At 42.9% G+C, this 16,947-nt stretch overlaps 1 protein-coding gene across 1 annotated transcript; it reads left to right on the forward strand.

The window, feature by feature from the left end:
- Positions 1–1,824: 1,824 nt before the first annotated feature.
- tfap2d (transcription factor AP-2 delta (activating enhancer binding protein 2 delta)) lies at positions 1,825–16,308 on the forward strand (the record flags this gene model as incomplete). The annotated part of the gene is made up of 8 exons (XM_084559651.1): positions 1,825–1,863; positions 2,526–3,044; positions 7,488–7,548; positions 12,046–12,211; positions 13,457–13,575; positions 13,674–13,815; positions 14,601–14,714; positions 16,092–16,308. The coding sequence occupies 8 exons, from the start codon at positions 1,825–1,827 to the stop codon at positions 16,306–16,308; spliced, it is 1,377 nt and encodes a 458-aa protein (XP_084415777.1).
- Between the last annotated feature and the right edge of the window lie 639 nt (positions 16,309–16,947).

Raw genomic sequence — 16,947 nt, forward strand, 5'->3', positions numbered from 1 at the left:
ACAGACAGCGGAATAACTCTCCTCCTTCAGCCTCTTCTCGTTTATTTCCTCTTCAGGCTGCGACCACAAGCTTCTGCTTTTTACCTCAAAACAAAAAAAAAAAAAAAAAAAAAAAAAAAAAGAAAGAAAGAAAAAGCCCAAGGCTAGGTCAGCTATAGTGTTTCTGTACATTTAATCTCGTTACAGTCTGGGTTTTGTGGCTGTGTAGCTCCACCTGTTACTAACCTGCTGCTTTGTTGTTATCCAAAAAAAAAAGAATTAACCGGTAGGTGCTAAAGAAATATATATAAAAAAAGAATGTATTACATCCTCTATTTTTATCCAATAAAGATTTTGCAATAAAGGTAAACACAAGCAGCCGTCTGCTGCCATCTTTCTCTCTACAACACGGCTCCCTTCAGCTGGGCAGGACCACCCCGAGGGCGCGTGCTCAGGTGAGTTACAGCGCGAGGAGAAAGGCAGAAAGAGAGAGAGAGGATAAAACGAGAGAGAGAGAGACAGAGAGAGAGAGAGAGAGAGGGAGAAAGAGGGGTCACGAGACTGACTGACTGACCGAAAAAAAACTAATAATAATAATAATAATAATAATAAACAAAAGAAACCACCATCCACTTCGATCCAACCATGCACGCGCATCACACAAGGCTGATATGAGATGAGGAAAAACGTCTCGAGACGGTTATTCACCAAGGCAACACTCATAGTAACCCTCCCCCTCCACGTCTCCTCCTCCCCCACCAAAAAAATAAAATAAAAATGAAAGAATAAAATAAATAAGATTCCTCAGAAGCTTTTTGTTTTTCCGTGTAAAAATAACCAAAAAGGGGAAAAAATAACTAGCCTACAATCAGCACTGTCGATTTAATTTAGCAGGTTTGCACATAAAAGGAAGTAATCACAACAATATGAATTATCACTACTGGGAGAGAAAAAATATTTAAATAGTAAATCATAAACTCTACTTATTCTAGTCGAATCCTTTCTAAATAAAGCAGTGAACGAACGGGTGAGTTTAAATGTGATACTCTCGTGCAGAAATCCGTATTTACGTTGCAGCATTAAAATAAAAGCAGCAGCATAAAAGTGAAAATTAATCCAAAAGAGATTCATGCAGAAAACACTCCGTTCCTGAATGAAATCTAAACCTGGCTAAATGCATCTCATGCTTGCTGCAGAAACAAAAGGAAATTCAATTTTTATATATATAAGTGTATATTGTGTTGATCGAAATTAGCTTTAAAATATTTCAAAGCAAACTTACATTTCCGTTGAAAATCCGTACATTTGTTTTTGGCAAAATGACTTGAGAAAGAAAAGGAAAAATAATGATAATAATAATATTAATAATACGACGAAACCGAGCAGGAGACCTTGCGAAAATACAAACCAGTCAAAAAGGGGAAAATGTCCACAAAAAGCGTAGAAAATGTTGAAAGAAGCACTTGGTTCCTTATTAAGGCGAAGATACAATATTTATTCCGTGTCTCCTGGGATGCTCCGCTCCGTCTATTGTCCTCCCATTCCTCAGTGCTGATGCTTAATTTTCAAAACTTCTATATTACCAAGGGACCTACGACATCAGCCGAGAAATACCCTGCAAGTACAAAATCCGTGAGCCAGCCCCGTCCGTGCAGAGGGGAGACGCTCGCGTTCCGCCAGCTTTCCACCGTTACCGAGAGCGCGCGAGGGGGACTTTTCCATTTCTCTCGCTTTTTTTGGGATTTTAACTCATTTTTATTATTATTATTCTTATAATTATTATTATTCGATCGGGCCAGAGAGGAGAGGGGGAAAAAAAATACGGGCTACTTTGGAGAAAGCACAATGTCAGCGACCTTCCCCGGACTTGTCCACGACGCAGAGGTAGGCTAATTTATTTACCCTTTTAATTTATGAAATTATATATATATATATATAAATATATATATATGCAGAGCAGCTGTGGGGAGAATAAATAGAGTTTGGAAGCATGTCGAGATCTGATCGGAAAAAAAAGTGGAATATGCATTTAAAAATAATAATAATAATACAGGAGGAATGCGTTTGCATGTCTCTGGAGCTGCCGGTAAAAACGGGGCTTTTTATTTAGTGTGTGGAAGTCGAATGGTGCCCGGGAGTGAGCCGGTAACAGTGTGATTAGAACATTTTAGGGCGGAACAGTCTCCGCTGTGTCTCACTGTGCTTACCTCCCATCCAGTATGAGCGAGAGAGTCGGGACAGTAAATTTGCCAGCAGCTCGGTAATAATAATAATATATAACAGCACGCCTTTTAAAACGCAGCGAGGAGAGTGACAGGCATGCCAAAGGGAGGGGGAAAAAAATACCGATGGCTCCTGTTGCCGTTCGTTCCCCTCCCGGGCGTGTGGAAATGACATCTCCTTCAGGTGGTTTAAAGAGGAGGAAAAAACGCTTTGAGTGTGTGAGTTGTGTTTTCTGAGCGTGTTTGGGAGGCAGAGAGAGGAGACACCGGCTGATGCTAAATGACACGGCTCATATATTTCCCCGTCTCTTTATTATCTTGTAGATACGTCACGACGGATCAAACAGCTACCGTCTCATGCAGCTCGGCTGTCTGGAGTCCGTGGCCAACTCCTCGGTCGCCTACTCCTCCTCCTCCCCGCTCACCTACCCGGCGCCGGCGGGGACGGAGTTCGCCTCGCCCTACTTCTCGGCCAACCACCAGTACACCCCCCTCCACCACCAGTCCTTCCACTACGAGTTCCAGCACTCCCACCCGGCCGTGGCCCCGGAGGCCTACGGGCTGAACTCGCTGCACTCGGGCCAGTACTACCAGCAGATCCACCACGGAGAGCCCGCAGACTTCATCAACCTGCACAACGCGCGCTCGGCGCTCAAGTCCTCGTGCCTGGACGAGCAGCAGCGGCGCGAGCTGGGCTGCCTCGACGCTTACCGGCGCCATGACCTGTCGCTGATGACGTCACACGGCTCGCAGGCCTACGGCGTCGGTATGCACCACCCGGACCAGAGGCTGCTGCCAGCCGCCGGCCTGGGCCTCCCTCCTCCGGCGGCGGACGACCTGCAGGTACCGGCGGCCTCCACCTCCCCCTCTGTCTTCTCCCCTCCCCTCCTCTAACTCCTCAAGGAGACCGAACATCTTATCGTGCACCACCCTCGGCTTCTTTATTTACTCTGCTGCACTACAATAGCACAGAATAGCAGCCCCTCATAGCTGCCACTAGACCCGGTGCCCCAATATCCCTGCCCCAGTGGCCCACTATTGAAAAACTTTCCCCCCCCTTATTGCACCAGCCACACCAGCAATTCCAAAAATATTGAACAGAAAGACAGCGCCAGATGTCTGTCTGTCTGCCTGTCTGCTTCATCTGTCTGCTGTCTATCACATCCACAAAGCTGCCCCAGCCTCTAGGTTATACCTCCATCCAATAACTCGGCCCCACTCCGGGGGTAAATAATACCGCATCTTGAGATAATTTTGTTGCCAAAGCAAACGTGACTGTACAACAGGCTAAGTAAGTAAATGTCAAGTCCACAAGGCGCTCTGAAAGCCAGGCCTCATTTCTAAAGGTTAATTGACTGGCAGTCTATACAGCCCCATTGTGAAATCCGCCCTTTATTTTTCCAGAACCACACGTGACCCATATTTTGCATAATTCTTTTGGATGTAAAGAAATGGTGGAGATGAAAAACGGATTCGCACGGCTCTTGAGCGTGTGTGTGTGTCCGGCTGTCTGCCGAGGAGGCAGAGAAAAGCCGCTGGTTGCTCTATTCTCCGGTAAAGGGCGGATTAACGGATCGGGGTTCAGGGCACAATGGCCGGCTCGAGCACCATAAAGCACCGTAGTTTATCCAATTACCGACTTAACGTCAATCAACTTTGTTACTTATGCAGCGACATCTGAGCTGCTTAAACCGCGGCTCTGGTTAAACACAATTTAACACAGCGACACATCATTTCAGTCGCGTTAACTATTTACCAACTCTGCTTTAATTCAGCTCCACAAAGTCGACACTTTTTAGGTGTAATAATGCTAAAACGCTGAGTACACCCTTATTATAAATAGCATCAATAATATTTTAAAATGCAGAAGAGTAATTAATATTTTTTTTATTTAATATAGATATATATTGGTTTGAGTTATTTATTTGTACTTTATTTAAAGGGTGTGGCAGTATGAGGATGAGGGGTATTTAAATAAAAAAAAATTTTTATTATAATGCACGAAAATTACATGATACGTTATTATTACTGTAATTAATACTAGTATAAATTTACTTTTTTTTTTTATAATTTACCTTTAATAATCAGAAATCCATGACAATAACACCAGTATGCAATTTATTCGAATTAATATTTTTTTTATAATAGTTCATTAATAGTAAAAGTAAATCACGTTGTATTTATTTTATTTTATTTTATTTTATGTTATTTTATTTGGAGGCATAGTTCGCTGTACTCAAATATTAGTCTTCCTTTAAGCTGCTGGGACATAAAGGAGCGCAGGTCTGACCCTCTATTGAGCCAAAAAGAAAGGAACGGCTCGTGAACCTGAGCTCGCGCGAGGCGGATGTATGAACGGAACAGATGCGTCCATGGTCTCGTGCAGCCCGGTCGCATCTTTGAGCGCGTTAAAGAGATTTCCACGGCGAACAAAAGCGGCTGCCACACCTTTCCCCCGTCACTAAGCTAATTCATGCAAGACCTCTGCGTTTTGTATATTGATTTTATAATCACTTTAGCTTCGCGGCTGAAGAAAAGAAACAGAGCAGGAGCTGGTTAAGAAAGAGCTACGACAAGCTCGACCTTTTTTTTTTCTTCTTCTTTTTTTTTTATCCAGTTTATTTTAATCTGGGGGCTTCTGCGTGGGCCAGGCCTCGAGGCTCGCACGGGGGATTAAGTGTTTTCTGAATAAAAAGCGCGTGTTCTCCTTTCTTGATGACATTGTTGATAGCACGCGAGTCTGATCTGGACCAAAATGGCGGCGCTAACAGGTTCCTTTGCACACGCATGGCCTGCATGTTGCAGAGTTGTCTCTGGCTTTGCTCGGCAGAGATCTCCCCAACAGGTTTGCGGCTGCAACAGATCCCGGACACTCGAGCTCATTTCTGAGTCTGGATGAGTTGTGGTGTCCTCGGTTATAGCCCGGAGCCTTTCAAATTAAGCTCGTTTCTGGGTGAGCCGTGAGCTGCATCCTTTATTTTTACTGTGCCCTCAATTTTACTCAAAGCCTCCTAAGTGCTGTACACTTTCTAACAAAGAGGCTTCCACCAAATAGAAAATTGTTCAAAGGGGCGCAACAGGGGCCAGAGCTTTTTGGACTCTGCTGCAGAACTTTATGGTGCTGTAAAAGATGCTTTAAAGGATCCGGATGTGGCGGTTTCCAACCTGTGGGTCTGGGCACCAAAGAGGCCATAAGATTAATCTAATAGGCCATAACAGGTCACACATTTTGAGCTAATTTGACTGTGAGATACTTACAGTGTATATGTCTTGAACATTCATCTAATAGAGACAAATTGTAAAGAAATTATGTGATTTGATGCAGGGGCACTGATGTGTTTACACAAAGACAATATTTTATCCTGGTGAGCTTACTCCTTTTTGATGAGCAGCTTCATATGTGGCCAGTTAGGGAATTTAAGGGGCCACGATAAGACAGAATAAAAAATGTTGACCTTCAACCCTCCCCTTTTTTTTATCTAATCGGGACAAATGATAAAAAATTAAAGGTATGGCAGACATTGGGTTTAATGCACTTGTCTGTATTTACATGGACACAATGGCCCTTTACTGTGTTGAAACTATTATTATCATGGCTAATTTCTTTATTCTGATCAGTGTCCTCATTCTGTTGTATGCGATGGACCCATTAATGTGCCGCATAGTGTGTTATGGCATATAAATTTCTTCATACATATTTTCTTGCGTGATACTGTTAGGCTATTCGTCTAAGAGAGAGAGAAATTATATGGAATTGAACTGTGTTGGGGCGCTGGGACACTGATTTGTATTTACATGGACCCAGAAAGCTTTTTAAACTAGCCACTATCGTTCTAATTATCACTTTTTGTTTTGTTTTCATTGCTATAATCACACTTTATGCTTTCAGGCCCATTAATGCGCAGTTTAGTGTGGTGGTACATAAAAAGGGAAGTTACGCGTCCATGATAGGAAAGAATAACAAAATGTAATTCTTGAAGCACGTTTTCTTGTGTCATCCTCGCGGTTTATTCATCTAATAAGGATAAATTACATAGAATTAAACTGTGATTTAGGTTCAGACTCTGGCCTGTATTCAAATGGACACACAGGACCTTTATTTACGGCGTTGTGTTTTTATTGTCCTCTGGTATTTATTGTACACTCCTTTTACTAATATTAACCTTTTCCCTTAAAGAATTTAAGGGGCTATAATAATAGGAAAGAATAAGAGAAATTCATACTTCAGAGCCCATTTTCTTGAGAGATATTAGGTTACTCATGTAATTTTGTACGGAATTAAACATTATTTTGAGGCTAGGACACTGATCTGTATTTCCATGAATACAGAGAACCTTAGTGGTGCTGTGTCCCTAATCATCACTGCCATAAAATGTTATTTAACATAATTTCCTTTTTTTCAAATTTTTATTGTACATTATTAGATTCCATTAATGTGTGGTTTTACGTAAAAGAGAAATATACTTTCTTGTGAGATACTTGTAGGTTATTCATCTAATACGGATACATTGCACGGAATTAAACAGTGGTCTGGACATATCTGTATTTACATGAAAACAGAGGACCTCTACAATGTTGTGTTTTTATTATATTATTTAACTTTTATTTTCTTTATTCTGAATTCAGTAAACTCCTCTGATTGTATGTTATTAGATCCAATAACATGAAGGTCAGTGTGTGTTGGAACACACAATTTTAATTTAAGGGGCCATTCATATTTTCTTGTGAGTTATTTGTATGTTATTCATCCAAAAGGATCAAATTATACAGAATCTAACCTATATCAGGTGTAGTTTTACAGCTGGGACACTGATCTGCTTTTACATGGACACAGAGGAACTTGGCGTTGTGTTATTTAGAAGTTTATTATTATTATTATGGTCAGTACTACTTAATGTGCAGGTTAGAGTGTGGTGGTACATGAAAGGGTCATTTTGATGCATATTTCTATATATCAGACACTTGCAGGCTATTCATCTAATAGGGACAAATTATATATAATTAAACTATTCACATGGGCACAGAGGACCTCTGTGTTCTGAACCAGACATTCTGATTATCTCTACTCTGATATATTCCTTTCATTGCATGGTATTAAATGAATTAATGTGCAGGTTAGGATGTGGTAGTAAAGTTAATTTAACACCTTCACAAAGAATAACCGCACCAGGAAAAAAAAAAAAAATCTACTGTATCTGAATCCTGGCAGCCGGTTGTGTTAAAAAAAAAATGTGGGTGAAGTGATCTCACCTCCCTGTTCGTCCTAATGAGTGCGTGTCTCCGCAGGGCTCCGTGGAAGCGCAGTGTGGGCTCGTGTTGAACGGCCAAGGGGGCGTCATCCGGAGAGGTAAGCCCCCCCTCCCTCCCTCCCTCCCTCCCTCCCTCCACACCCTCTCTCTCGTTCATGTTCTACCTGTTTGTTGCACCGGAGGCCGCGAAAAACTCACGGCACCGACACGACAAGACAAGACAGCGAGGAGACAGACAAACAGGCGGAACACTCCTCTCTTGTCTGCTGTCAACATGTTCCACTCCCTCGCCTGTTTAAACGCTAACACACTCCACGGGCGCGCAGGCAGCGCTCCCCGCTTTCCGGTGCGCAACGGACTGTCACTCAGCCACCTGCAAGTCACACCTGCAGCCTGCCTTTGAGTTTTATTGACACTAGAAAAAAAAAAAAAAAAGTAAAGCAAAGTCCTCAATTAGTATGTATAGACTTAAAGTAACACGTGGCATGTTAAATCTTCAGTCAGAGGTGTAGGGCTTTGAATTTAACACTTAATATTATTTATTTAACGCCACAAATTCATCTTGATCCAAATAAAAGCTGATTTTATCTCTTATCTGTCAAAAAGAATGTATTACAATTAAATAATAATTATATTATTGTACATTTTTTAAAACGTTTGGAGTTAATTTCACAAAATATTCCAACAGAAATTAAATAATCTGTCTATAATATATATTTCTTTAAATGCATAATTTACATTAAGTTCATTATATAGCTTGGTTAATATGGTATGTTGGTGAATTGCTTCAAACATATCAATTATTTATAGTAATAATTTATTTTCTCCCAGTATTGATCACATGTGGGCACAATTTGGCGTTTCATTCTTATTTTTTATTTTATTTTTGGTGTGTGTTTATTTGCGGTATGTAGCCCAGCAGTATTTTTACGTGTTGTTTTTATTTGTTTAATATGAGACGGCTAAGGTTTGACTCTGCTGGGGGGGACCGTGGACGTGATCCTGGCTTGCATCACATAATAGCTGGACAGTTCATTTCCTCACGAGTGGGTCTAAACACGTTGTGGATCTGATTTTTAGCTCCATTTTTTATTTTTATTTTTTTCTTTAGTGGGGACTGTGTGTAATTTTCCACACTCAGTGGAAGGCAGTGTCTCGGGTTTAATTTTTCATCAGCCCTGCCTAGGTGCTGGGGCTTTTCTCTCGGATTGACGCGGGAATCCCTGCGCTATCACTTTCGGTTAATGGTGCGCCGTATTTGGCCCTGAGCTCAGCCGCTGCAACCATCACAACCAATAATCTTTGCTTTACCTCCCGCTCCCGTATCGATAGCTTCTCTCGCCTCGGGCGCACGCTTTGATATGCTAATGCCGAGCGGGGCCCCGGATTCAGCCGAGATCATATTAATGTTGTTCTTTCTGACTGCGGCTTTGGCGGCATGAATATTCACATAACCTTTTTCAAAAGAAAATCACTCAAGAAATGCGGATCCTACTTAGGAGGAGTCGTCTGTGTTTTTAATCACCCCGCTCTCCCTCTTCCAGTTCGGCTCTAACAGCAGCCTCGCAGATCAAGACGATCTGTCAGACGCGCGCCCCCGCTACTACACTCCGCGCACGCGCTTCTCTCTTTTCTGTCAAGACATTGGCGGGCTTTTTTCCCCTTTCTTTTTTCTTTTTTTAAGCGCTATAAACATTGTTGTTAAAATATGAGAATGGCATTTGGCCCTTGTCTCTTTTTCTTTAATTTTCGTGGCAAACTCGTAAAAGGCGCTTGATTCCGCGTGTGATCCCGCCCGCCGCTCGCGCCGCAGCCCGAGGCTACTCTCCGTTGCTTAAATACCGTTATCGCCTCTGGGCCCGCGCGCTCCACTGACTGCACTACCGGCAATAGCTCTTTTCGATTGCCCTTGGCAACATAAAATACAAACTACTTTGAATCAAAACATTTTTAGGGGAATTAATATGATGTGAACCCGCGGCTTGCGGAGACGTGCGCAACCCTGTCAGAGCGCGTGAGCCTGACAGACAGGTTTGCCCGGTCTGTGTCACACGCAACCACGGGCGACTCTATGCCATACACACGCGCACGCACGCAGTTTTAACCAATAGTATCAATCGATTTGCTGCTGTCGTCCATGTTTTTTGACAGTCTGACTCAGTCCTGTACAAAGTGTCGCCTGCTGGACTACAACAGGCTTTAGTCTCCACAGCCATTATGATGTTAGAGATGTGCTGTGGGCATGAGTCGCTGTCCAGGTGCTGAAATGAAAGGTGCAATGCGCTGTCCGTGGTGCTGAACCTAGATGACATGCGTTTTTGTTTGTTTTTACTTGAAGCTGCAGGTTTAACTGTGTCCAGAAAATAAATAAATAAATAAATCTAGCACATTTCTGCTGATTGTGAATAATAGATTCTGAGGGCGGAAAAGAAATCTAGGTTACAGCTGCTCTTATAGAAGTTGGTGGCCAAATTGTTCACAATGCCTCCCATAAAAAATAAATAAATAAAAAAGATTGGCACCAGTCTTTGCCTGCAGCATTGTTTTACTCGGCCTAAATGGCATCCCCCCTTTTTTCCTTCATCTCCTCACATCCAGCACGGCCTCCAAATAACAAAGCGACACGCCCTGCTGTTAGATTTGATAATGAGGCGGGATGAATAATAGAATATAGCCTACAGTACATCAGACAGAAACCTTGCGTTTCAGCTGCTTGGGACGTTAGCTCAAGTGAAAGTTTAATAATAATAGGCCTACTCAGAGCGGTCGATATATTCCAGGAGGATCCAGCAACACTGATTCAGATGCAATTAATAATGCCAAAGAGCCTCCGCTACATTCACAATCATTTATTCACACATCCACGGGCCTCGAGTACACAATGAAATCAAGCTGGTTGGAAGGTGATTGAAAGTAGGTTTTGTTTTCCACCCCCCCGGGATAAAAGCAAGCAGCTCTTATGCGCAGACAAATATTGAGCTGGAATATAAATATATATATGTACATAGTGTAAAAAAAAAAAAGACTACATGCAAGATTTAACTGCAAATGAGAGAAAAACATTGATTATGCGAGTGGTGGCTGAAGATCATATTATGGTCTGCATTCACGATTGCAACCATATAGGGGTTCATTTTAGATTAGGATCATATTTAAACATATATTATGTTTACGGAGATGAGAGAGCACAGGGATGATGTGAGCTCTGAAGCAGCTTTTACCGTTCTTGATGATGAAACCTTTTTGGTCAAAATGTACAAAGGCTGATATCGGTTCAAGAGAAGGTGACATTGTTAGAGATATGTGGTCTAAACAGGCACATTTTAAATTTCAAATGTATTGTCGTGCAAACGGAAAAGCATTTTTACATTAAATTGAGATTTTCTAATTGGTCTGCTCAGTCACAGAACCTACAGCATGAAAGAGCAAGCCTTGAGCACCTCATCTGCTTGAGGCCGACCAAGTAAAGACTAAAACAAATAAATAAATAACTCGGAGGTGGAACAGAAAAGAAGATAAATTTATCTACATAAAGTCGACATCAAGCTTATATACATGATACCAAGTCTTTGTGTCATGCCCTGATATTTGGGATTCTTTGGAACCAGAACCAATGGTAACATTATGTGAAGCGTGCACACGTCTAAAGCCACCCTCTGGCGCTCGCTGAAGCTTCATCCCGTGGTAAACTACATGTTTCAAACCGCGAGCCATGCTAATCCGGCACTCGAGACGGAGTTGAGGATGCGCTTATACTTTCATGCATTAGGCCAAAGTGTTTGAGTCGAGTCTTTTCAAGGTCTAAATGGATTTGTATTGGATACATTCGGTGCAGACCTCAAAGCATGTATACTAAAAGTAGAGAGCTGTGTTTGCAGCAGTCACTGGAAAATGAAGTATAGCTATCTGTCGAAAACAAAGCTTCTCAATGATCCGCTCAACGTTTAAACGATTAAATTAAAATAGAGTGGAAATTCAACATCCAGGTCTTGGATCCTGTATCACCAATTGAGCCTTGTGCAGGTGTTTCATGTATAATTTTCTCAGCACAGGTTAAGGTTGATCCAATTTTCTACATGTAGCATCAATACCAATCCTCAAGACGTGCTGCAGAACCCAGCGCATGCATTGAGGTGACAGCGGCAAGAAAACGAAAGAAACCTTGAGCAGTTTCTGCTTGAGGCCGGATGGGTAGAAAGAGAAAGAAGAGGATGCTAGGACAGTAGAGAAAGAAGGAGAATCATACACGAATCCCGACAAAGAATCTAGATGCAACATGATACAAACACGAGTATGATATACTTGCAGGTATCATGTATACATTGGAGACCGATGATGGCTAAAAAGGGATGGATAGAGCAAAGTGGTAATTGTAGAAAAGTCAGTGGGCTAGTTAACAAGCATAATGTATGAACATCTGTGGTATCACATGCTGAGAATTATGAATACCAAAAGATATAATAGATGCCATCCTAAATATGCCATCCTACGAACTAGTCTGTGACCGGCTAGAAGACCAGCACAGAGCTGTTTGTCTACGCTGAACCTCAGATGTAATGTCGCGTGCCTGTGTCTATTTGTGTGTGTGTTTGCAGGGGGGACGTGCGTGGTGAACCCCACGGACCTGTTCTGCTCGGTACCGGGCCGACTCTCGCTGCTCAGCTCCACCTCCAAGTACAAAGTGACCATCGCCGAGGTGAAGAGAAGACTGTCCCCGCCAGAGTGCCTCAACGCCTCCCTACTGGGCGGCATACTGCGCAGGTAGGTGCAAACCACACGTCACTGTACACCCAGGAAAAAGGTTCATCGCAGCCACTTCGACGGCTCTGAGGTGTAAAGATGTCCACAGATCGAACGTATCCAATGGCTTCTTTAGTTCTTTAGATCTATCATCTTGTTTTTATAAAAAAGCCTTTCGGACAAAGCTGTTTTAAAGCTTTAAATCCTCATTTTACAGTAACGACAGCTACATATGTTTCTTAATATTCCCAAAATATCCTCTCATAAATCATAAATCCACTTTGACTCCTGACCACAATGAGTTTAAGGCAAAATATAATCAGCAGGAGGGTTATAGAAGAATAAGAGTCAACAGGAAAGGGGTGGAACGTACATTTTTGTCACGTTATTCTACAACCAGTTGCATAAAAATGCTCACAAATGCTAAACTGCCCCTCCAGACCTTGCACATCCTCTAATAATATGTAACCACACTGAAGTCAGGAGGTGACAGAGGGGGATTTCACAAGAGCAAATCTGGCCGTTGAGGAATCGGAGCGCGCCGCCTGAGTCTTTGTAGCAATCAGATGAAACGGAGGATGTATATGTAGCGGCGCCCACAAAAGAACCAATGCAGGCGAACGAGGGCCGGCGCTGCACGCGCCGCCATGCCCAGAGAGCCAGGGGGGAGGCGAGACCAGGCCAAGGCATGCCAGGATCAGAGGAAGCAGAGGAAAGCAAGAGTTGCCAGGGCTGTATTATTGATGAGGTGGAGAGAAAGGGAAGGAGAGAGGGGAGGAGGAGGAGGAGGAGGAGGAGGAGGAAAATAGAGAGAGAAGAGAAATAGAGACAAGATGAGGCCTCGACGTTATAGCACAAATAGATGTTGATTCATCGCTGGAGTAAAATAGATGAACTAAAATGAGGGTCTGGAATATATGTTTTCATCATCTAATATATATTTTTTTTATTTAGTTGAGAAAATAAGAGGAAAAGTTGTCTTCGGTGAAATATCAGGTTCCGAGATGAAGTTTAAAGTTTCACAAAGGAAGCAGTGAGGTTTCCAAAATGCCACATGAATGATGAGAAGCACGGTTTTTCAAAATAAAACATGTCACTTAGAAAGAAATTGAACTGAAGGGCGGTCATAATTTTGTCAAAACAAGGCAAACTTATATCGTTCCATGCTTTCTTTCTTAATTAAACTAGAAAATTAGATACGCCAAGGATGATGTTAAGTCTTACGATGTCAAATATGTGACGCCAAGTTATTTCCTTCGTCTCCAGAGCAAAGTCCAAGAATGGTGGCCGGTGTCTTCGCGAGAAACTCGACCGCCTCGGCCTCAACCTGCCGGCGGGACGGAGGAAAGCTGCCAACGTCACACTGCTCACCTCCCTCGTGGAAGGTAAGCGACTTCAGTCCACGGAGATAAATACAATTCATGATGTTCCCAGTTGTTTTTTTCCTTTTATATTTCATGAGCATTTCTTTTCTCGTGATCAGGTGAGGCGCTCCACCTGGCGAGGGACTTCGGCTACACCTGCGAGACAGAGTTCCCCAGTAAGGCGGTGGGGGAGCATTTGGCGAGGCAGCACAGTGAGCCGAAGGAAACCAGCGCGCGCAAGAAAATGGTTCTGGCTACAAAGTGAGCACGCACACAGACACACACATAAATACAAATAGAAGAGCAGAGGTTTGAGTCTGAACTTCTGCTGAGGTGGATGCTTTCATTTCTCTGCCACTATGAGACATATATCATGTCAGAAGTTAGTGTTGGTAAGTCTTAAATGTCATTTAATTAAAAGCCTTGTTTTCCCATCCAGCTGTCTGAAACCTTAAAATATATTTCCTAAAACTGCACCAGATGACAAATGTTCACAATTCAGAAGGTGAAAATCAGGATTACTTCAAACCATATTTATAGTTCTATCTGTAGGGAAGTCTCATCCAGTTGTATGGATGAGAACTTTAAAATAAAGAGATTAGGCTTCAGGGTTTTCAGTACATTGACCAGTAAGAGCTGCATTTATAGTGCGTCCTTCTTCGTGTGCTGAGTGGAAGCTGCTCCCACTCATCTGCAGATAAGTTAAATATCTCATCCGATAAAAAGTCAGCCCAGCGGTGATTTCAGCTCTGACTAAAATCCAAAACGACAGCCCGGGCCAACGCCGAAGAACCACCTCCGACTCCACGCGTGCAGAGCACCTGGCGTCACGTAGAGAGAGAGTGTTTTGCTTTGTTTTTGAAGCGAGCGGTGACAACGGTTGTTCCTTCATGTAGAGCTGCTCGGGTTCGGGAGGAAATAGCTGGGATTTGATCTAAAATGATGAGGATGGGTGGAAAAAAAACATGATGGTTGTGTTGGAGACAGATGGTAAACCCCCTCTTCCTCCCTCCCTCCCTCCTTTCTTCCTTCGTTCTCTCTGACAGGCAAATCTGCAAGGAGTTCCAGGACTTGTTGAGCCAAGATCGCTCTCCTTTGGGCTCCTCCAGACCGACCCCCATCCTGGACCTGGACATCCAGAGACACCTCACACACTTCAGGTAATTTATGAGAAAATAATGACAAAGGATGTTGCCAATCCCGAGCCACTTAAGCGCAGACCCTCGTCCTGTGACCTCTTTTGCCATTTTGGAAAAGATGCAGCCGTGTAGTTTGATACTTGGCATCGGTGACAGGGGAAGGAGGGAGCTCGGCGCCTTGTTAGCAGAAATGTCACATCTGCGGCGTCACCATTTGCAGAATACACAGACTTTTATCAGAACTTCTGAAGGGACATGTACTGTGGACGGGGCCGGGGCAGGGAAACAAGATGTGGGCTCGGTTGTATAAACACAGTGACGGGTTGAACTGCAGCATCGCTCACTCTGGCAGCTCGTGGGTCTGACACCCAGCTCCTGGTGAGCATGCCTGGAGATGCTGTAGGGCAGACGAAACTGTACCATACTCTAAAACTGAATCTTTCAATTGAAATCCTTTCGCTTTTATATTTGGAGTTGTTGGCTGGTGGTTTTTATTTGATTGTGAGTTAAATCTTATTTTATAATATACAGAAATCACAAGAAATGGAATCAGGAAAGCCCTCTTCTTCAGTAGACTGAACCCTGTCGGACGTCAGACGTATCATTTACTAGATCCTGAAAACTCCTGCTGCCTGTTTACGTGTTGCAGCAGCCGTGTAGGATCCTGCAACTGCAGATTATCTCCATCAGTTCCTGAATTAGCTGTTGAGTTAGTAAAAATCTGTAGAAGAATAATCTCAGGTTGCTGAATCCCAAAATGATTCAATTAAGCGACTTAAATCTACACAACTTGAAAGGAAGAGCTGGGACATATGTGATATTTTTACTTCCAAACTTATTTAAACAGTTGCTAATCATCAAAATATTTGTTTTTTTACCCAATCAGCTAATAGATTAATGTCTAATCTGGATGTTTTAAGTATAAACTGGACAATATTTAAGCCTAGAATTTGCTAAAACTTATGGTTTTCTGCTTTTTATTTTACGATTCTCCTTTGTAGGCCACTGTAGTTGTTGGCAGATTCTTGTGAATGAATTGAAAGTATATTTGACTATTAGGTTTAGGGTTACAGTTGTTCATTTTCATAGTTTCCTTAACATGGCAACAAAAAAAGGCGCCAAAAGTTCTCAAAAATCAAATCAAGGGGTGGAAATGGCTCCTAAAAATTTGTGTTGCCCTATGATATGTGGTGAAACAAGCAGCTTTTAGACCATCCCAGGACATTAAAAGGCTTTACTGACAGACTAAAGAAACTCTTTTAGGATCTTTTAGGCTCCATGGTGCAGGAGGAGGGTTTCACTGAGAGATTCTGCACCACTCCAGCCGTCAGTGTCATGTTTATTTCCTTCAGTTTTGCCATCGCTCTGATCATTCATCCCTGCCTCCCTCCCCGACAGCCTGATCACTCACGGGTTCGGCACGCCGGCGGTCTGCGCGGCCCTCAGCACCTTCCAGACGGTCCTGAGCGAGATGCTCAACTACCTGGACAAGAACTCGAGCGGCAAGACGAGCGGGCCCGGCGACCAGCAGATCAACAACAACTCGGAAAAGACGCAGCTCCGGAAAACAGCCGAGCCCCAGAGCAAAGACGGGAAAACGGAAAAGACTGAGTAGCCACCACCCCTTCCTCCCCCCCCAGCCCACCTGGTCCCCGTGCCTTGGAGCGCTGCATTTAGGAGTGTGTGTCTCCGTGTGTGTGTGTGTGTGTGTGACAGAGAGAGAAAGTGAGAGAGAGGATTTTACCGCGTCTTCTTTGGGATTATTTATTGTTATTTATTTATCTTATGTTGACGTTCCGGGTGTGTGAAAGGAAACGGCACACATCCAGTTTTAAACGTGTCACTAATAGGAGGAGCGTCGCCATGGAGACGGCCGTGACTCAGCTTTTATTTGTTTATTTATTGACTCTGAAAAACAGGAAGTGATATTTCCAGGGACAGGAGTGGTAACTGCCAACACACATTACTCGCACAAGTTAAGCTTTTTTTTTAATTGTTATTTATTTTTAGTCTCAGTCTGGCTAATTTAAAATTAATCATTGAATCCGTTTTGCTTTAAGTTATTAAGAAAAATCTCCGATGTGAGCCCAGAAATCTCAGTTTTCAGTTCACTACAATGCAATATTTCCACTTTTCAGACTTTTTAAAAAAAATTAAAGATGATAACAAATCACACACACTCTTTGCCACACGTGCAAGCCCCCCACACCCTCCACCTGCAGGAGCAAATCACTGAATCTGTTTTGCATTACGT

This window comes from Chelon labrosus, assembly GCF_963514085.1.
Source record: "Chelon labrosus genome assembly, chromosome: 14".
NCBI lineage: Eukaryota > Metazoa > Chordata > Actinopteri > Mugiliformes > Mugilidae > Chelon > Chelon labrosus.